The sequence below is a fragment of the Colius striatus genome, chromosome Z (assembly GCF_028858725.1).
Source record: "Colius striatus isolate bColStr4 chromosome Z, bColStr4.1.hap1, whole genome shotgun sequence".
NCBI lineage: Eukaryota > Metazoa > Chordata > Aves > Coliiformes > Coliidae > Colius > Colius striatus.
Window position 1 is genome coordinate 6892662 of NC_084790.1, and position 22905 is coordinate 6915566.

Consider the following 22905-nt stretch of genomic DNA (forward strand, 5'->3'; position numbering starts at 1 on the left):
AGACAGCTGAAGACATACAAAAATAAGCCTCAGTGTACAAACACCAACATTTTAACCTACATATATGAAAAATATGGAAGAGGACGAACAGCTGACAGTATTTAAGGAGTCACAGTTGCAAAACATTTATTACAAACTTCATATTAAACAAAACATACAAAGAGGGACAGTTATAAGCCCAAGGAAGATGACAGTTTTCAAGTATAGCTGTGAAGGCGACAGAATCTTTGTGGAACATTGTGACTAAGGCCTCAGTACAAAAGTGCTGCTTTCCAAGCACACCGTCAGCTCGTCACACCTGGCAGTCAGACAAAATATCTTCTATCAGCCTCTTGTAGGCCCAGGCATCTCCCTTCAGCCGCTGTCGCTGGATACCCACCACTTCAGGCTTCCCAACATAACACACCTCCAACACAAACTTCATTGTGGTTTTCCCAAAATCTGACCGTGTTTGACATTTCAGAGTATAACTGTACAAAATGAAGGAAAAAAAAATGGAATGGCCATCAAACTGAGTAATGTTGAGTTGCAATGCAGTCTTGAATTAATGGAAGCACTCTACAAAACTTATCCCATTGCTATTGAGAATATTGGTAAACAACCCAGCATTCAGTGAACTGAGAGCTCCGAATACTTCAGTCCCAGAACATTGCCGTTAAATCCAAGCATTAACATGTAGCTCCAATGTAGCCCCTGCCACAGGAGGCACTGCTCAGGTTACAGAGCCTGAAGGATGGAGATGTTCCCCCATTTTTCATAGACAAGACTATTCTCCTCTCACTGCTGAAAGCTGGTTGCAGCTCAGCTGGTGTGAAAGGGGAAAAACCTGAAACTGAAGTTTAAACCACTACAGTGGGAGAAGGTGCAACTCAGTATCCTTCCAGATTTTGTCTGGGAAATGTATCAAAGGTTGAAGTAAGTCATGAAACAGGTATTACATTACAAGCTGCCCAGGGAGGGTGTGCAGGCTCCTTCTCTGGAGGTTTTCAAAACCCACCTGGATGTATTCCTGTGTGACCTGATCTAGGTGGACCTGCTTTAGCAGGGGGTTGGACATGATCTCTAGAGGTCCCTTCCAACCCCTACCATTCCGTGATTCAGTGACATCCTACAATGGTTCTTGTTTAAATATTCAGGAACTTTAGCAAATGCATATTTACAAGTAAGCACATTTTTTTCATGCACTGGGAAAATAGGAAACAAACACTAAGCTTTGATCAGATTAAAATACAAATCTTATCAATTGAAATAATCCATATAAAGGTGTGTGGATTCTCTGTAGCTTTTTAAATAAACTGATTTCTCAGCTAAATGCTAGTGTCTTTAAACTGCCAAGAATGAGGTTTAAAAGGTATCCCATGTTATCCCCACAACGGTCCAATTTCATCCCGTGTCTGTACCCTAACAAATATTTTTTATTTACAATTTCACAAGAGAGATACAACATTCATGTCAGCTAAGAGCTACTCACTACTGCCAGTTCATACCCATCAGCCACCTGTTATCAGAGCTCACTGAAGGTTGTTTCGTCTCTTGTGGGCAAGTGGTGTGGCACACATCTACTGCTCTGTACACGCTCTATAAAATTACCATGTTTTACAATGTGGGGCTGAGAATGCAAATTTAAATGCTTTGCTTTATCAAGAACTTAGGTATTGGCTACTTAAATACAAGTTGAAGTCATCATATTTTACACTTACCCCTTCTGAACATATTCCACATGCTTCTTTGAAAGAACTGCAGATATTTTGTTCAACAGTTGGTCTGGTTTCAGTAGCTGAGTGGTGGTGACATTACAATGTTCCTAGAGGTAGTCAGCTCATTAAAAAAAGGTAGCAACAAGAACACTAAACAGCAACTGCTGGACAATTAACAACAAAGCATGTCTCAACTATAACCAATCAGAAAATGCAGGGATGGGCCAGGGTAGCACAGAGGCTATTAGAGGATTTGTATGAAGCCAGAGGTAATTCCTATATAGGACTCAGTAAGAGAGCCCCAGGACTGTGCTCAGAGCAGCTCCCACAGACTCCACTGCAGGCAGCAACTTGCACCTCCAACCTACTACAGCTTCTCTAAGACTAAAGTACCTCCATGTTTAAAGAAAAAAAGGCAACTTACTACTAAGTTTACAGTTATAGCGGTTTTACATCACATCCAATACTTCCAACTTGCAGATAGTCATAAGTAACAACGTATGCCACAGCTGCTGTATGCCACAAGCAGTCTATCTAGCTGAAGTCACAGAAGCAGATGAGAGAAGACAAGACTATCAAGTAGCTTGAGCTTGAACATTGATCGAGGATGCAAAATCAGAGGAGTAAAAGACTGGTTCCTACGGTTCTTATTCAGCCTAAAATGTACGTGTCTCCCTGCCATAACTGCTGTAGCACTGTGAAACAAAGTCCTGTTTTCCCCTGTTGTACTCCAGTGTCCTTAGACATGCATCAGTAATTCTGCATATAATACAGACAAGAGAAAGTGATGCAGAGGGATAAAAGCTTTGAGACGCAGAAGACCTAGCTTTTGTTTCCAATTGCTCAGGTTCCTGAACTATTTGCGCAATCTGGACTCCTGTCCGACAAGCTGGTCAGGTTTGTAGCCCAACACATGTCCTGAACTTTTAAGGCTGCCAGATTGCCTCTGAGAAGTATCTCTTGGAAAAGCCTCCAACTGCAATACAGTAGCTGAATTCCACCTCAGAGGCTGCAAAGCACAAAGTGGTCCTTTTACTGACAGGCAGCTCTTACTGTACAGTGAGTGGTGAGGTAGCTGCACTGCTGGGCGCCAGTCAGCTGAAGGTACACATTGCTTACTGTGATCAAACCATCTATGCTTCAGTAACAGCCTTGCCTCTTTCATGTTAAACATGTTTTTCAATCATGTCATCTACAGATTTGAGTATAAATTCCTCCTTGTACAACTTTTGAAGTGTATTGTTTGCTTTTGAGCGATGTATTCAATTCTGCTCACTGCACTAGTATATACCAATGACATTTGATGTGTATTCTACAGAACTAATATTAACCTCATGAGTCAGCTGTGGTAGGCATAAACTATTAATGTAACTTTAAAGTGCTCCATGCAATGCACCAAGGAACTGCTTTTTCTATGGCTACTTAAAGAGTTACTTAGTCTTTAAGTAGTCAGCTGGCTTAGACATAGTGGCTGGAAAATTATGCTGGGAGTGTCAAAAATTCTTTCATAACATGTAGTTATTTAGGTTTTAAGTTTCATTTCAGGTTCTCTTGACATTTTAAGAGTATTCTGGAACAAGTATATCACTGCTGGAGTACAGAAACCTAAAAAAAATTGATAGCATTACTGGTTTCAGTGGGAGTCCTAGCAGTACCTCTAACACATAAGATAATTAAAAAAATCCACCTAGGATTCCCTTAAAGCCAACTTGCTTCCCTCACATTTGGTTTAGATGAGATGCAAAAAGCAATGGCCAAATTCCTCCCTTGATTTCTTGGTGAACTGCTGGAGCCCAGCGCGACTCAACCGTCCTTGGTAATAACTCGGATAGTAACAGAGAGGAGCAGTGAGCAACTGTGCTTTACTGTAGAACATCAGCAAGGAGGATCACAGGACTTGCACTAGAGCATTTCTAGAAGTATTGGATGTTTTCAATAATTGTTCTTCTTTTCATGTAAGAGTTTACCTTAAGTCTCCTTGGGCGATCTCTGGTGAATTGTTTCTTTTTGCTTGGCGTAAGCATTGTGATCACCTTATCCAGGCCTCTTTCAAGACTTCCAAATATCTTAGCTTTTCTCTTCTTTTGGCTGCTATCCATGTGAGCTACGTTGAGATCCATTTCCAGTGAATGACACCTGTGAACATAAACAAGCTAATCAGTTACTTTTCCTCAGCATTTAGAAATCAGTTATTTCAGATATGTCACTAAAGGATTATCAAAGTGATAAACTGAAGAAAAGCAAAGCAAGTGCAGTGTATTATAAGAGTTTCTGTTTGAAAGTCAGATAGGACTTAAATCCAAGAATGTATTGTTGTGGTTTAACCCCAGCCAGGAACAAAGCAACACTCAGCAACTTGTTCAACCCCCACCTCCAGTGGGATGAGGAGGAGAATCATAGAAAAGTAAAACTTGTGGGTTAATATAAGCACAGTTTAGTAACTAAAATGAAGTAAAATATAGTATAAACTAAATATATAATAATAATAATAATAGGAATTCAAAGGAATATAACAAAAAAAATTATTTAAAAAAGGAAAAACACCTAAAAGATGTGCAGCGCAATTGCTCACCACCTACTGACCAATGCCCAAGCTGTGATCAGCCCCTGCACACCAACTCCCCACAGTTTCTGTACTGGATGTGATGTCCTGTGGTTTGGAATACCCCTGTGGCTAGTCAGGGTCAGCTGTCCTGGCCATGCTCCTTGTGCCCCTCAAGCCACTCACTGGCCAGGCAGGACAAGAAGCAGAAAAGGTCTTTATGCTGTGCAAGCACTGCTCGGCAATAACCAAAACATCCCTGTGTTACCCATGCTGGTTTTCAGCACAAATCTAAAACAGCTCTGCAGCAGCTACTAGGTAGAACATGAACTCTATCCCAGCTGAGACCAAGACATGTACACAGAAGCTTCAGCCCTCTGGGGAACTAGAATAAGAAGGAACTTACATTATGGAAAATAGAATATACTTTGATGTCATTTGAGTTATATAGTTACATAAAACTTTTCTCTGCCTTCAGTGTTTTGTAGTGAATCTAGAAAGAGGTTTTAGGAATGTTTTTACCAAGTGAATAGAAATAATAGCTCACTGTTGTAACAAAGCCTCCTAGGCAGTACATGGATTCAGTCCTTCTCTAAATTAGAAATGTGTGCAAATAACTGGACATTTACCTTCTTCCAGGAGGAACTTCAGCTGCTGTTGATTCACATGTGTTTGTTGGGTTTGCAGGTGTCCTAGCTGGGGTGACTGCAGTGAACTGGTTCTCTGAAAGAAGCATCCAAGACAAAGCAGTTATGTTTTAGTATGAACAACTTCTTTTTTCCTCCAGTAAGGATTCCTCATGGCTAATAATTTATTTCTAAAACCGGCCCACTTTTCTAGCTCATGTCTATATCTTCTGGATGATAAAATATGTATTTAATATAATAACAATACTGCCCCTACTCTACAAAGGAAAATTGAGACTGATTTCCTCATGGCTCTCCAAGACCTTAGAGCGAGCTATGCAGTTCAATAGTACAAGTTTAGAAAGGAAGAGGATTAGTGTTGCTTCCCTCCATCACTGCTGGTCTCAAAACAAATACTGAGCATTTCCAACTTCCAAAGGCTACTTAAGACTTTTTCAATCTCTAAAAGTATTGATACTGCCCTCCCTGAATCGCAAATCTTTCAATGAAATGATTAATTAGCTTTTCATTGTTATATCCTCAGAAATATCTCACTAGAATGAGTTGAAACAGTGTTTCTGCATTTCCCACTTCACAAAGAATAGCTTGTTGTGGTTTGACCCCAGCCAGCAACTAAGCATCACACAGCCACTTGCTCACTCCACTCAACTTCTGCCCCCCACAGTAGAGTAGGGAAGAAAAATGGACAAAAAGAACTCATGTGTTGAGAGAACAGTTTACTAGCTAAATTAAATAAAATATAATATTTAAAATGTAACAACAATTGTAATGTAATATTAAGAAGAGGAATAAATAGAGAAAATCCAAGTGATGCCTGATGCAATTGCTCACCATGCACTGACCAATGCCCAAGCAGCAATCCCCCTCTCACCACCAACTCCCCCCTAGTTTCTTTATTGGTGCCCTACAGTATGGAACAGTCCTGTGGCTAGTTGGTCAGTTGTCCTGGCAATGTTCCCTGCCAGGGCCCTGCGTCCCCTCAGCCCATTTACTGTCTGGGCAGTGCAAAAAGTGGAAAAGGCCCGGACTCTGTACAAAACTGCTCAGCAATGACCAAAACATCTGTGTTATCAACATTCTTTTCAGTGTAAATCCAAAACACAGCCCTGTACCAGCTGCTAGGAAGAAAATTAACTCCATCCCAGCTGAAACCAGGACATATCTACTTTTGCTTTTTAAACTTACCATAAATTCAAACTTAAATAAGTTACTGCATACAATCTTAACACAAAAGCAAATTCATAGAAATAACTATGCCATGTAGTGCACACTTCTTTAAAACCTTTACAAAGGATGTCACTGAGCAGTGGTATGTGCAAGATCCCTTATAACTTGAATCAGCCTGCAAAGACTTACTGTTTCTGAACAACATTCCTTAGCATGTGGACCAGAAGGATTCCTCTTCTAAGGAGTTCTTGGCATTTGAAGGAAAGAGTTTGCTGGTACAGTTTCAACACCAAAACTTCACTGTTCATGGCTGAAGGGAATGCTAATGTACATACAGGATCTATCATTTTTCATAAGAATGGTCTAGACAGTTTAAGGAAGGAAACTTCTGGTAACTCAGAGAAGCTGACACAATTAGATTTCTGTGATCCATCACACAATTTTAAGATCTGTGCATGGTGAACAGAAGTGTTTTCACTGCCACGTTGGACTGTTACTGTGAAAATGCTGATAAGCTGCCATGAAAAATCAAATAGCCACCTTAATTTTAGAAGAAGCAGTGAAAGGAAACTTGACTAGGAGAATACCTTTACTTTCACTCAAGGAGATAAGTTAAAAAAACAGAGTGTTAAGGAAATTGTGTTCTCAGTCTTCACAGAAAAGTAGAATCACATGCAATTTTTCAGAACACAGCACTCAGGTCCATGTCAGAGTATGTCCAAAAGGCACATGTGTGATACTGTCAACAGTGGTGATTTCCGTAATTAACACACAAGTTCCATGCCCTGATATATGGTTAAACCTTTTGCAGTACCATACCAGGTGCACCAGAAACACCAGGCTTCCATGTTGGACACATACATACTGTGTTCATATTTGAATTTATAATTCCTAAGCAATGCGTATGTTCTAAGCTTTCATTAATTACATTCAACAAACCTTTAAAGGCAGATGCCTGAAAGGGTATGGTTTGTACTTTTGTCTCAATCTGACTCTTTGTAAACGGACTCGTTTGAGCAGGAAGCGCAAAGGGCATTTCATTTCTTAAAGCTGACTCTGTATCAACATTCTCTTTGTTTTCATGCTTCTTTGATGCCACTTTTCTTGTCACTGGAGTTGACAGTGTGAATTCTGTATCATCCACTTCAGCATCATGCCTTGAATGCTATGAGAGATGTAAAAAAAAAAAACCATCCTTTGCTGTATTCTGATCACATTCAGGAACGTTACAGACAAGGAAATTCTGAAATGGATGCAGGTTAAAAATACCTTACAATGCTTGCCTATTGAGCAAAATAGTTAAAAACTCTTCAATACTTTTGATTCATTTTATAACTTGCTAATAAACATCTCATTTGTCATTTCTTTATATGCTCTTCTACCTTCTTCAGCTTGCACATCTAAGACTGCTCCTCATCTGCTCATCTAAATGCAGTTAAGAATTTTCATTTGGTTTAATTGTATATTTTTAATTGCTTCATTGGATTTTCCTGTGCAATACAGACAGGCTGAACTCCTTCAAAGACTTGCTCAGCTCTAGCCTAACTCTGAGATCTTGTTTGTTGTACCTTATTGTTTTCCTGTCAGTTTTTAAAATCCTCATTGCCTCATTTACTCATTCCCTAGATGCTCTTTTCATGCAAATAAAATGTCAAAGCTCAAAGCCTCAAATGAATCATGACCTACAGCTAGAAGCAGACAAAATTTATGTTCATCTATACATTTAAAATGCTTCTTTACTCAGTTTGTAAACCCCCTTTAGCCAGGGTCCACCAAACATTTAATATGTAACTAGTTTTATGCACTGTAAGATTTTCTAAATTGAGAATAGCTTATTGGGGTTTTCTATTTTCAGGGAACTAGTATTCATTCTTTAAATACCTGCTTTGTTTTCCGAGTCTTTAGAACAAATTCTTCTAGTGAAGACTCTTTAAAAGCTGCATCAGGAACTTCCATGGATTCAAATGCAAGTGGTACTTCACTGCAGTCTGGCATGTCCTCATGCATCACAGTTTTTTCAGACTGAAAAGAAAGATTCAAGAGGGATTCCACTGCTCAGTTAAAAGGAAGATTTCATCAGAAAACTGTCATTAAAATTCAATCTTTTTTAGCTCCTAATTATGGTTAACAGCTTAAGGAATCACCTATGCTGGTGACCTAAGTCTTATAATATGACTTCAATATTGTTACTGTGGATTCATCATTTATATCAAAAGTAGATGTGAAATTATTCTCAAAGAACCACTACTAAGACATCTTTTATGATGTGTCAAGAAAAGAAGCAAATGACGTAAAAATTCCTGCCTTTGACTTCAAGACTGAGAGCACAAGTTCTTTTCACCAAAAACTAAGATGGAAAGAACCCAAGAAAACAAAGAAGTCTGAAAGGGAGACAGATAAAGCTAAACATTTTACCTCTAAAACATATGATTATGGAATCTTCAACAGCACTTAACTAGCATCCAGAACCCTTCATCTAATTGCTAATCCCTCTAAAAGTTCTCGTTTACTAAATCACAGAATTCATAACTTCAGCCAAGACTGCAAACCTTCATGTCTCACACCACATACAGTCAGATGTGTATCACAGTATCCTTATCTTCTAATACCTTTTGTTATTTTCAGGACACTCTTTCCAAGGATCTGTTTCATACCACTTTGATGATACTGCATACAGTTATTCTAAGTTATCAGTTGCTAACACAGTGATGTTTTGGTCATTGCTGAGCAGCGTTGGCACAGTATCAGGGCCTTTTTTGCTTCTCACTATGCCCGGCCAGTAAGGATCTGGGAAACACATGGAGCTGGGAAGGAACATGGCCAGGATAGTTGACCCTAACTAGCCACAGGGCTATGCCATACCACAGGATATCATGCCCAGTAAAGAAACTGAGGGGAATTGGTGAGGAGGTGCAATCACTGAGCAGGCATCAGTCAGCAGGTGGTGAGCAACTCTATTGAGCATCACTTGTCTTTGCTTAGGTTTTATTGAGCTGTTTTTGTTATTCCTTTTCATTACAATTATTATTGGTTTTTATTTTAAAGTGCACAAGCATCAACAATACCACATATAGCTGCATATTATTTACAACATTGTACACAATTTAGCAACTTAGAGAAAGTTCTGAAGTGCCCTATTTGCACTTCACTACAAAACAACAGGAACAGAAATTACTGCAAGATGCACAAAACTGCTTGAAAATCCAATTAATCAGAAAAACACAGAATCATAGAATGGTAGGGGTAGGAAGGGACCTTTAGAGATCATCTCAGCAACACGTTCTCTTAACTCAAAATAGAGAAAATCCTCCCTGGTATTATTATCAAGAAGGAAAAAGATGAGAAAAGAATAGGTCTCTCCTCTTTGTCCATCACTTCATGTAGTGCCCATGTCATCTCAAAGGCCCAGATGACATTCCAAAAGGTTTCAGAAGTTCCTCACTAAGTCATGATAAATACAACTAGCAAGGTACACAAATATTTAGAGGCAAATGTGAAAGAGTGCAATAAGATGTTAGGCATCACGGAGGAAAATGTGGAACGATCACATAGGCCAGACAATGGACAATTTTAGCTCACTTCTGTGCGTGGCCTAGGGGAGATTCTGTGCAGTACTCATCGTGCACCATGTCCTCCCAGATAGTTATTCCAGTAATGTCAATTCATAGAAGCAGTCTAGTTTGCTAAAACATGTTAATGAGGAGATTGAACTGCTTAATGATCGAGACTTTGGCTGACTGCACACACACTCTCTTACTGATGCTTAGGGCACCAACCTGTTTTCCCTGGTAGAGCTTTGTTAATGCAGAGTAGCATTTTAATCAGTATGTTGTCCTGTTGAATTCAAAAACTTACCTCGAGGTCTGATGATTGTGTTGTACAGGCATGCCCTGTTAGACATGAAACCCTTAACTGAAGACACTTGCCACGAGCCTTCTTGGACTGAAGCAAGAGATATGTTGCTGACATCTGGTCATATTTCCACTAGGAAATGATAAAAAAAAAGTGGAGTGAATATTTTCATCTCCTCTTTGAAAACACTGTAAGTACAAAGCAAGTTCAGCCTTCTGAAAATTTGATTTTGAAAATCAGTTTTTCAACCTGATGTGCATCTATAATGTTTGATCATTTAAGTGTTAAGTTACCTCAGACTTCAGTCAACTGACATTACATGTTTGAGGACAAGAAACAGACTATAGTTGTTCTTTGCAAGTTAGTACTATCTACTACAGAATGTATCTACTGAAGTGAATGGCAGAGCTATTAATCCAGTTTAGCCAATATTTCAATCACAGTCTCAATTCTTTGCAAGTTCTCCCCTCAGTCATCCTCCACAAGCAGCACCAACTTTTTCTGTGATTTTCAGCAACTCTGTTTGTGTAACAAACATGGATACAATGCTTGATAGCTTTGCAGCATAGTACAATTAGTTTGAATTAGTTTATAAGAGATTATAAGTCCTCCAGTAAAGAACTATGTAAATGCTGTTTGTGAGGACTTTTCCCAATGTACATAGATTATTACTCACTACAACTGAAGAACATACAGCTTTGACTCCACAAATCCATCATAAGTATCTCACACATTTTTGAAGTCTGTTTCTACTATATTTATATGAATAACCAAGTTTTCCCAAACCTATGAAAACTATATTTCTGCTGCCATGTACAAAGCAGCAAAAGAAAAACACCAAAAAACAAACCATAATTTCAAGGGAGAATTTCCAAATTCAGGTTAAAGCCAGAGTACCTATCATGTTTTAAATCTCTTCTACCACCTGCAATGTCATTGCTAACATTTGTACAGTTCTAGAACGAGTCACTTCAACTTCCGTCATTTGTATTCAAACATGATTAAACAATCATTTTTTTAAAACTGAATATTAACCCAAAAAGTGTATTTTATAGTATGTCTGGGTGATACTCTGATATTTTTCTCTTATTCTTTTTTTTTTTCCTATTACTTATTGAACCATTTCAAAGCAAATGAGTAACCCAGCAAATGGGAAACTATACATTTCTCTAAGTATAAAGAGATTCAAAGGGATTTCACCACGGTGGGAAACAACAGGTTTAGGAAACACCACAAGCACACTTAAAGGAGATAAAGGAAAAAAAACCCAAATCTGAACTTCAGAACCATAGTTATAAGCTACAGCTAGATTCTGGAGTTCTGCAGGAACACTTTAAATCTGTAAAATTTTAAAAAGTTCATTCTTGAGAATAAGTAAGAATTATTTAATATGGCAAGTTTATTTACTGTATGACTGTATTTACTCTAAATTACGGATATATACTTCTTACCTCTGATAGTAATTTGATAATACTCTCTCTGCTCTTTTTATGAAACACAGAAAGCTCTTCTAAGCAGTCTTCATCAAGATGTCCCAGCTGCAAGAACATGACAGATATTGAAGCATGAGGCTTTCAAGTTGTCTCATAACCCATATCTGACTGTGGCACTGCCGTGAAACCGTGGACTGAGTAAATAATCAAACATTATTTTAGGCCTTGTGTTTTATATAGTTAGCATCAGGGCTAAACATTGTAGGGAACAGATGGAAAAAGTCATACAACTTCAACAACTTCAAGGTCTGGCCCCTCCTCGGTGAGAGATTGTGAATTCAAATAAGAAAGCCTGACAGCAGATGAGATTTTTACTAGAGTTGAAGCTACACTCTCATTATTCCATAAATATTCAACGCTATCAGACGTGCACATCTTCTCTACAGTCAGTTAGAATGGAACCTGCAAGCACAGTAAGCTTGTTCTTTATCTAGAGAAATAGTGGCATCCAGTGGCCAATGGGAAGCAGTGGCTACAAAAGTGCAGGAACTTCTCATACATTTACGAATACTTATGCTATTCCTTACTAAGAAGAGTACTTACTATTGACACACAGATGATTTTTTTTTTGTCTCTATACTACCTTAGTCTCTCACATGCATAAAATTAGTGATAGTGAGACAGGACGAATGTAAATTTAATGAGGTCAAATTTTTATTCCAGCTAGCAATTTTCAGTGAGGAATAGATATAAGATGAGCCGCAATCATGTCTAATACACTCTCCAAAACATTTGCATTTTGCACCTTAAAACTTTGATCAAGCAGTCTGGAGAATCAATTGGTCATTGATATGTGGAAATATACATTTTGATGAGAAGTCATTTTGCAAATGTAGCACCAACTACAGAACACAATGAAAAGACATTTGAAGTTTCTGTCCCAGAGAAATAGAGAGAAAATGTCACATTTAGATGGCAAGAGAAATCAGAAAGAAACCATGACCATCTCAAAGCCCACCTTTGGAGAGATGTATTCACACCCCTACACTGTGAGAATGGTAGTAAACCAGCAGAGATTATTCTAAATACTGTTATTTATCTGACAAATGTACCTACCAGGTATTTACTTTGCCACTCAACAGCATCAGAATGACCATTCATGATCCAAGGGTGGTTTAACAGACATTTCACTGTAATCCGCTTCTTTGGGTCCACCTAGTGGGCAACAAAAATCTACTTGATACTGAAAGCATGAAAAAGCAGCAAAGACAATTCATCTTCCATTCAGAATTTTAGGGTGAAGCTCAAGTGGAAACCAATATTGTTTAATAGCTTCAACAAACGAATTTCCAAACTACGTGAGCTGTGAACAGCCATTACAGAACCTACAATTACAATAAGTGCTCCAAGAGTATTTAGCACTGGCTACAATTACTTTGATGCAGCCCAAATGTGTACTCAGTCTGTAAAGCTTCATTTATAAAACACCTCTTATTTATACAGCACTGTTAAGAACAAGCAAAGGCTGCTCAAAGACTCTATTTAATCATTTAAACTTTGCTTAATCATTTCTATATAGAATCATTCTTCCCAAAGAATTTTCAGCAGAAGGCAGTAGTAATATTTTCCTCAAAAATTAAGAATTAAGCTTCTCGTTTAAATGGAATAATTTTAGGGATGCCATTGACGTAATGTTTTGACATACAAAATAGTACTTTATAGACCTATTGAACAGAAACAACACCTTTACCTGAAGCATTTGGCTAAGCAGTAGTATACTGCCGGTAGACAGCCAATTTGGAATACTGTATTTTCCTCTCTGTAGAAAAGAAGAGGTTTCAGAATGAACAGCTAGCTTAAAATGAACTTCTACATTACTTGGACAACAGTGACATCTCTATTTAGTCAGCAAGGAAGAACAGTAGGCACATTCAAACTCAGCTTTAAGAATGACTCGAATAAACATAACAGTAGTACCACTGAGCTTGTGACATTTTCCTCTCTCAGCCCACTTTTGTAGCTAACCTGCTCCTTAGCTATTGCATTGTTTCATCATAACTCAGTACAATGTCTCAGAAGTGCAAATAAGTTGGAGCATGAATGACCGATATTAACACTTTGAAATATGACTATGCATTCAAATCACTGCATTTCATTCACTAAAATAAACCATCCTCAATATTTAGCTACTCTTTCTTGAATAGGTTATACCTAATGCTGGAGTTTCAACCTCTACTCATACTCAGGACAGGGAGAAAGTTACAAATCTGACAAGTAAATCTCTTCCAATCAAAATATTTACTAGGGTTTCTTTTAATTATTTGAAAGAAGAAAACTGAAGCTAGCTTTCAGATTTGAGGTATAACAACAGTAGCTAAAAAAACCAAACCAAATGCACCATAGAGGTTCATTTACTTCAACAAAAATTGAGAAAAATGTAAACAAAAATCAGTAAACTGCCATTGTTAAATGGCAGTAATGTAACTACAATTTGTCACAGCAGTTTTCCTTCTACGAAGAAATGCATCAATAACACAACAGTTGGTACTATATGCAATGTACTTTTCTAAGCAGAGTATGTACTGCTTTGACATAACAGGTTAAAGAATTGAAGTTACATCTTTATAGATGCTACTAATGAGACACTTATAGTTTGTACACTGCATCAACACAAGCTTACTCTGAAACGAAGCTGAGTCAACTAACAAATGCATTTTAACATATTGCTACAAAACATGAAGACAAGGAAAAATGAAATTAGCACCTACTTGGCAATGCCAGCAGTTAAATACCTTTAAGATGCATAAGATCACACCAAAAATACTTTTTTGTTACAGAAGTTATACCACACAGTTGATTTTTCGATTTAAAAAGGAAAGGCATTTATTCAAGTATTCACAAATGAAGAGATGTAGAACGTTCCAGGGAAGGAAACACTGCAAGTCATACAATTCTAACTAGATTTAAGCAGCAGATTGATTTGTAACTATAGTTCCCAGTTGAAATTACAATAAATTTCAGTAAATTTAAAGTTTATAAAACTTGGTTGTTTCAGTTCACCCAAGTTGCTCTGGCCAACATTCTGTAATTCAAACAACTCAGCTCCCAGATCCTGTTCATGCTGGACTAACTCTAACTATACCGAGATCATCTTTGACAAGCTCATATCTCCATTCTACATCTAATCTTCCTGATCATCCTTCAGCTATTGACAACTTTGAGAGAATGAACACCTATGCAGGTAGATCACTTATCAAGTTCTGCATCTTGGTGTAATGAGCAGCATAAAAGGTTTTCTGTCCTCCGGCAGAAGTATGCTAACAAATGGACAAGTTCAACATATACTGTGTAGACACCACAGTTCACACCACAAGCAGAGATGAAAAGGTAGCTCAGGCCTGATTAATGACCTAGTTTATTCTCATTTATAGTGATTTCCATGAGAAATTGCAAAAGCTTGCTAACATTATCTGGACTATACCTTTAATCACATGGCTTAGGTTTTTGGTAGTCCTGTGAGCAGAGTTAGACTCAATTATCCTTATGGCTCCCTTCCAACTCCAGATATTCTACAATTATGCAAGTAGGAATGCCATACCATTTTAATGGTGTCTCATTTGAATACCAGCACTTTTACATGATCTCTTTGGATCAGTTTGGCTGCATACATTTGCTCCACATTTTGGAGGAGGAAAGCATAATAATAGATGCAGAATCCTGCTTTTTCCAGACTTGAGAACAGCTGACATTTAAGAACATTACTTGAAACAACGTATTTGGAATTCTACTCAATACAATACAGGGAGAAACGAGATAAAGGCTCAGACACAACAATCCAACCCATCAGCAAGAAAACGTTTCCCACGAAACATCATTCCTATCATATTGTAGGACCAAGCTAGAGTACTGCAAAGGTTGACTGAAGATAGAAACAAATCCACAATAAATGATAGGAAAAGTACCAAAATATAACAAAGTTCAGCAGATATGCCTTTTCACCCCTGGCTGAGGTTAATAGGTTCTGCCATCAGAAAAATAAAGGCTTCTCAGAATGCTTAGCAATGTCTTTTCCTAGCATTATCCAAACTTACCACTATCTTCTTGTAGAGAGATATGACACTTTCATCATCGAAGGGGAGGAAGCCACACAGTAGAGCATACAGTAGTACTCCCATGCTCCAAATATCTGCCTAAAAAATAATAAGTATGTTCATGAACCTAGTCTATCTAGAACAGCTTACAGACAGGTATTAATGTCTCCCTTTGGCAATGCCCATATTCAGTGCATGGAAAGCAAGGTCCCTAATCCTGGACAGAACGCTCATATACCAAGTAAAAGCACACAACTCAAATTCAATTTTCAATTTGCTCAAGATGGAGCAGTAGTAAAACCAATATCCTCTCCTTAGGTCACCAAATTGCTGCATTACCTTGAATCTACAAGGATTTCACTGGCAAAAATGAAATCAAACTCATCACAAGGGATTTCATTTGGTAACATATTACCGATTACAGCAGCTGTCAACACAGATACAATCGACTTTAAAGTCCTACTGCTGCTTCTGTGCATGGGCACTACAAGGTCCAAATGCCTCATACTGCCTCATATAGTAATTTCAACTTAGACCATAAAGGATAAGGAGGCCTCACAAGCATTTGTCTTCATGGAAAACAACAAACAAGAAAACCACCTAGGAGTTAGAGGCCAATGCAAGTGGCAAAAAGGCATGTTAAAGGAAAAAGGACTGAGTACATCCAACAGCACAACAATTAAGGATGCCTGCCTGGATTGCAATATAGCATTTTGGATGGATTCATAAAGACAAATAGTGAGTCCTGGTGCCCTAGACATGGAATCAGAGTTGGATTAAACTCTGTGTTCTCTCTTCTCTCCATTTTTACTACAGCACACAGCACAAAGAAGCAAATTTTCCTACATACATTTGAAGGTAAAGATAACCCTGGTAAAGCACATGGGATACTGAGACTGAAGAAAAACTTGCAACAAGAGATGGATAATCAACACAACAAGTTGCTGCTTGAAAGAAAGTACAGTATAAGAAAGAAGTTTAACTTACTCTGTTGTAGGACACTAAACTATGGAGCAACAAATGGAAATGGTGAAGGATTACTCAGAGACAATCCTGAGGTGATTCAGAATTACTTCAGTACCTGTGGCCAAGAGCTCTATGTGATACTCCAAACTGTGTCTGCTGAGGCTAGCCACACAGCTTCTGGCAACTACCTAGGCAATGTTATCCAGAGGTATCCAAGAGAAAAACCAAGTGAGCAGAGATGAACCTCACCACCTTTAAACATACTTGGAGGGGAGGGAACCCCTAGTCCAAAACTGTGCTACATACCTCTGAGCCAATATATGCTTTTCCCTGAATCAGCTCTGGTGCTGCATAATGTGGGCTTCCACAGCACGTCTTCAGTTGGTAATCAAGCCCACCCTTGAAGAACACAGAAAACCAATCACACTGAATCATTGTCTTTAACATAGCTTAAGTCTTGTAGCAACATCATATCGGAAGCCTCAGAGACTTCATTTTCTTCTGACATGCATCTACATTCACCTTGTATTTTGCTTTGGTGTAAGACATGGCTTCACTAGGCAAAATTGTCTAAGATCACAAGTATCCTACTGGCACTCAGATCCCAAGCTGCCTACTCATCTGTTATCCTAGTAGTTATTTCCACAGCTTCTCCTCTGATAAGAACAGTTCCCTTTACAGCTGTGAAGTAAGATGGAACTTGGGAAGGAGTGAGACAAGAGCTACTGGGTATGAAGGTAGATGGGTATTTACATCAATTTGTAATGCAATACCTTCAGTAAGAGCCATTAAAAATATTTATTAAAAACACATTACTTTGTTACTTTGCCTGGGCTTTGCTCTAAGTAGATGCTATTATACCACCAATAATCTTGATTGCCTGCAAGGTGCTCTAACTTGAGGTAAGTACAACACTGAGGACAAGTAACTGCCTCTGGATCAGTAAGACCTTCTTCACATTATTTTTTTTTTTTAAACAGCCCTCACATGTTATGGAAAAGGCTCCTAGAAACCAGTTTTAAACTCAGGAGACAACTTGGCACAAGTACATGGAAACACAAGATTTGTAAACATAACTGAAATAAACCATTTGATTCCATCTACAATCTCTACCTACATACAAATCCTTTGGAAAAAGACATACATCATTGAAACGTATTAGGGAAAAGTGCACAGCAACATAAGCTTTGTAGGTCTTTATATAGAGAACAGCAGGTGCTATACATACATGATGATCTCTGCCTTAGATTGTGATAAAAGATTAAGTGTAAGAGGAGAAAACAATCTAACGGTCTGGTCACGTGTCATGGTTTAACCTCAGCAAGCAACCAAGCACCATGCAGTCATTCACTCACCCCTTTCCCTGCCCGCTCACCCCTCTCTAGTGGCACAGGCACAAGAACAAAAAATAATAAAACCCATGGTCTGAGATTAAAAAAACCGAATTAACATAAAATAAACTGTAGTGAAAAGCAAGATAACAAGAGGGTGAAATAAAACTCAGAAAAGACAAGTGATACCCAATGCAATTGTTCACCACCCACCCACCAATGCCTGAGCAGTGAGTGACCTTTTCACCACCACCACCAGCTCCTCCAGCTTATGTACTGGGAATATCCTGTGGTTTGCAATGGCCCTGTGGCTAGTTGGGGTCAGCTGTTCTGGCCTCGTATCTCCTTATGCCCCTCAGCCTACATGCTGGCAGGGAAGGGTGAGCAGAAAAGGCCTTGACTTAGTATAAACACTGCACAGCAACAACTGAAAACATCAGCATGCTATCAGCACTATTCCCATACTAAATCAAAAACACAGCCCTCTACCAGCTACTGGAAAAAATTCACCTGTCTCAGCTAAAGCCAGGACATCATAACATACATTGAACTGCTCTCTCACACAGTTAAGGCCCTACCAAATAATTAGAGATTTCACGACAACTGTGCAAACACCTGGAACTCAGAGTCTTTGGGAAAGTCCCTGCGCTGCAATCTGAAGTCAAACATGCATGTTCTGTGTGTGTACAGCAGTTGATTATGCTCTACTCTGTGAAAGCAACTGATATTCTTACCTTTGGCTTTGCACAAAGTCCAAAGTCTATCAGCTTCAGCTTATGTTCCTTGTCAATCAGTAGGTTTTCCTGGTAAAAGAAAGTGGCAATGAATGCTTCTATAACCTACATATCCAAGGAACCACATTTTCTTTCACCTTATTTCTTCTTGTCAACAGCAGCTAGAATTTACCTAAAGCTCTCGTCTGTAGATTTGTTACTCTAGTCCTCTGTTCAGCACTGCTAGAACTGTGCATCTAGTTTCTGCTCTTACAGCACAGGGAAGACATCAAACAGAAGTAAGCTCAATGCATGACCACCAGCCTGCTGAGGGGGCTGGACACCTTAGTCAAGGAGGAGAAGCTGAGGGGAAAATGTTTGTTCAGGCTGTAGTGGAGTGTTTGTTCAGTGGGGACCTCATGGCAGCCTTTTAATACCTACAATAATACAATAACAGGGAGCTACAAGGAGGGCATGCAGACAGACCTAGTCTCTTCACAGCAGCGCATAGTGGGATAATGGCACAGAACAGGCATCAAGAGACATTCAGACTGGAAATGAGGAAAAGCTTTCCTCCTCACAAGGACAGTGAAGAGCTGAACAGGTTGCCAGAGAGACTGTGCTGCTTCAGCCTCAGGAGAGGTCAAAGATGTGACTGGATAAAACCCCACAAAGCTTGGTCTGGCACTGCTTTGAGCAGCTTGTTCAAGCAGAAACTCCTAGAAATCACTTCTCATCCAAGTTATCACATAATCCTATGAAAGCATCAGCTTTCCAGCTACCATTCAACTCCCTCCAAAAGGTACATACATGGCTTTGCTTGTGGACAAGTTCTTTGCAGACAAAGATTTCCTGAGCTAAGAAAATGCTTGTAGACTAAGAACCTGCTTTTCTCAGAGATGTCAGCTTATCTACACACACACACTTCTTTCAGAAGATGTTAAATAGAGCTAAGCACAAGTGAATGGAGAAGGCATAATTTAGTCTGGTTCCTAATAGAGAAAATTGGGTGATTGTTATTGTTTACACAATGCTGACAACTATTGAGGCTTACTGGCTTGAGGTCCCTGTGGGCATAGCCCTCACTGTGAACATAAGCAATCGCTGAAACAATCTGCCGGAAAAATACACGAGCTTCCTCTTCTGAAAGGCGGTCTTTAGAAATTATATAATCAAAGAGCTCTCCTCCAGGGCAGTACTGCGTGAAGACAAGAAAAATAGAATACATTTACTATTCAGCAATGAGATCTGAACCAGGATGACACCACTGAGTAGCAACTGGAGGACACGCTTCCATTCCCTCCACTTTATCACAGCAGTGCCCTCAGGTGTGCACTAGATCAGCTCTGTGTCAGACCAAACAACACGAGAAGTATCTTACAAGAAGATAGAAGACATTACCAGCTTCAATATTAAAATAAAGCCTTCCAACCCTTAAGATTCTGTGAAATGGTGTAGAGGTTTATAGGGCTGGGACAAAGGCTAGACTCAATGATCTTAAAGGTCTCTTCCAGTCAAAATGATTCTATGATAGAACACAGTCAGTGTTGAGATAGCTTTTTAAGAATTGTTCCCTTTGAAGTCTGTCATCATTTACTGCTACAGATAAAAGTGGGAACCTTTGCCACAGCAGAAACATCCTTTCTTACCTCTAAGACAATGAATATTTTCCGGGATGTCTCTATGACATGGTACAATTGGCAAATATGCTGGTGATGTAAATTCTTCATGGCATCAATTTCTGTTTTAACACGAGGCAAGTCATCCTAAAAGGCCACAAGAGCAAGCTATGAAACTGCCAACCACTCTAACAGCCTGTACATTGCAGTAAGCATCAGACTATTCTGCAACACGAAATTTCACAGCATGTTTATGACAGCATACAATTCAGCTGCTCAAAGTCTGTCCAGCAACAGCCCTGACATTAAGCACATACAAGTGTGGCACATTGAGCAGCAAAACACAGACAGGCAGATATTAAAAAAAAAATCCCACTCAACTACTTTCACCAGCATTCTGCTTTAATTACTGTTATAACCTTTAACTTTCTGAATTTTACAGCCAGAGGATGTTGCCCTCTTCTCAAGTGCGCACAAGATTCATGGCCTTCTGTTAACATGTTTTACTACACCATCTGACAATAGCCAACAGGACAAGCAGGCAGCATTTTGACATACTGTACACCTGTGTTCCTGAGAACTCCACATAAACAGCAGATGCTACCAACTTTTATGTACCTTTTGACTTACCCCTAAAGCAAGCTTGTCCATAATTTTTATTGCAACTTTTTCACCAGTGAGGCGGTGTCGTGCAAGCTTTACCTTTGCAAATCCACCTGGAATTCAAAAGAGATGTTTGAAGTTCAGTGTGGTAACATGCTTTTTTGACTACGATCCCACAGTTACACTGGAGTGCGTAGCACATGCAGGGCGCAGTGTCTGCATTAAGAGCACTGTTTAGAGTACAGTAACGATTGTCGCCTCCAAAATACAGCCCTGAAGCATAAGCTGTAGATTCTGTGGTAACAGTAAAGGTACCCTCAGATACATACCGAAGTGGTCAAATAGACCGCACGCAGGTGTTTGCATTCACAGATTCAGCCTACCTGTTCCAATCGTTTCACGTAACTCGTAGTACTTGAGGATCTTCTCATAGTCATCTCTAGCCATCTCCAGCGCGCCTCAGCATCCACCCGGTGCCTCCGCTACCGTTCAAATCTCCCCACAGAGCCGCCGCTTCCGGCCGCGGCGCCCAGGGCGCCAATCAACGCGCGGCGCTCGGCGGAAGAGGCTGGACGGCGCTGTGCATTAAGGGAGAGAGGTCGAGACGGAGCGCGGGTGTCGCTATGGTGGGAGAGGCTCAGTTGGTATCTCGCCGTTAAGACGGCCCCAGCCGCGCCTTGTCCCGACAGAGACGGGAGACAGCGCCCTCTCCCATCGAGGAGGCCGCCGCCTTCTGCAATGTGCCGGGGCTGGCGCGGGGCCTGCCGCCACACACAAGATGGCTGCCCGGGCCGCCCCCTGAGGAGACTACGTGTCCCAGCGTGCTCCGCGGCGCGGCCCTGCATGACGCAGGGTCCCTCCGCCTCCGGCCCCGGCCCCTGCCCCGCGCCGCCTCCGAGCAGCCCGGGGTGGGCGCGGAGTGCGGGTGGAAGGGCGGCGTTAGCTCCGGTGAGGCTGTGCTGATGGGCTGCCGTTGTTACTGAAAACCCTCTCGCAGGAGAGTTTCCACCATTCCAGTGACTGTGAGAAAGCAGGCGATCCTTTACAGGGCGCGGGGTGCGTGGCGATGGCTCCTACCGACGCACGCACGGCGAGAAATGAAAGCGCCCTCCTTACGGGCCCTACAGAACAGAGGCTGCCCGCCTGTGACCGCCTGTCTAATGCGTACGCAATACAGGGGGATGTTCGGCGTGATGTAGGTGGAGAGCTGTGTACGTTTAGCATGTTCTCGTTTTAGTTCATCATCGGGCTCTGAAGTGTCGACGGGCTGTTAGCTGTAATACTAATTTCTTGGTTAGTGAGGCAAAGAGCTCACTCTGGGCACTCTGACTTTTGCTGAATTTATTTAGTGTTTACTCGCTCAGTCCCACGATTTATAGCCAAAACATAATTGTCTCACCACTGTAAGGCTCCCTCTCTCGGCTGCTTCTCATGCGGATCTTGCAGCCTCCCACTCGCTGGCGTCCACACAACACGGGCGCTTTTCATACTTACAGCCCTTTGCTTGTGATTCTCTCCCCAATCATCACTCGACTCAAAGTCCTAATCATCTTTGTAAATGAGAAGAGGTCTTCTAGGAATCTTAAATCTGTGTAGTATCATCTAGGCAAAGACGAATAAAAGACACTTTATCGCAGTAACACCTTTGCAGCAGATGGCCTTCTTATCTTGTCTGCGTGTGGAAGATGACAGTGTTGTTGAAGAATGCAGCTGTGTTTGTGGAATATGGCATAGCTGTATGTGTTTGTAGGTGTGTCTGTAAATTGCGACTGTGGAGTCAGATACAGCTGTCAGTGTATGGCTGTATGTATGAGATATAGCTGTGCCTGGAAGATGTAGATATAGATATAGATTGTTTGCATGAAATATAGCTGTGTTACAGTATAAAGCAGATGTGACAGGATTAGGACAAAAAGGTCTTAACATTAATTAAAAAATCAATCATGTGCAAATGATCAGGATGTACTTTTGAAAATCTTATCATAGGAAAGACCTAAGCAAGGGGGGTGCAAGAAATCTAAAAAAGCTGATAGGAATTTGAGGTGTTCTGGGTCAGCTGTACACCTTGGGGAAACAAGGGAGGGACCTGGCAGACAGGAACAGGGAATAAAAAGCCAAACGTTGTATCCATCAGGTGTGCCTGCTAGCTGGGACACCTGCTCTTGCAAGAGCACTTAACGAAAGTGCTTCACTGCAGATGCTGACCTGAGTCTTTCACAGGAAAACTTGTTTGTTTCTTACCTA

At 40.2% G+C, this 22905-nt stretch overlaps 1 protein-coding gene across 1 annotated transcript; it reads right to left on the bottom strand.

Annotated features, from left to right (window-relative positions):
• Positions 1 to 205: 205 nt before the first annotated feature.
• On the bottom strand, positions 206 to 21146 carry MELK (maternal embryonic leucine zipper kinase). Its single transcript, XM_010200845.2, has 17 exons — positions 21045 to 21146; positions 20689 to 20774; positions 20089 to 20205; positions 19494 to 19637; positions 18461 to 18529; positions 16702 to 16794; positions 15430 to 15528; positions 13089 to 13157; positions 12455 to 12553; positions 11357 to 11443; positions 9909 to 10037; positions 7935 to 8075; positions 6993 to 7218; positions 4869 to 4962; positions 3665 to 3833; positions 1701 to 1804; positions 206 to 470 (listed from the first exon to the last, which is right to left on the bottom strand). The coding sequence occupies exons 1-17, from the start codon at positions 21106 to 21108 to the stop codon at positions 293 to 295; spliced, it is 1968 nt and encodes a 655-aa protein (XP_010199147.2). The 5' UTR covers positions 21109 to 21146; the 3' UTR covers positions 206 to 292.
• Positions 21147 to 22905: the final 1759 nt, after the last annotated feature.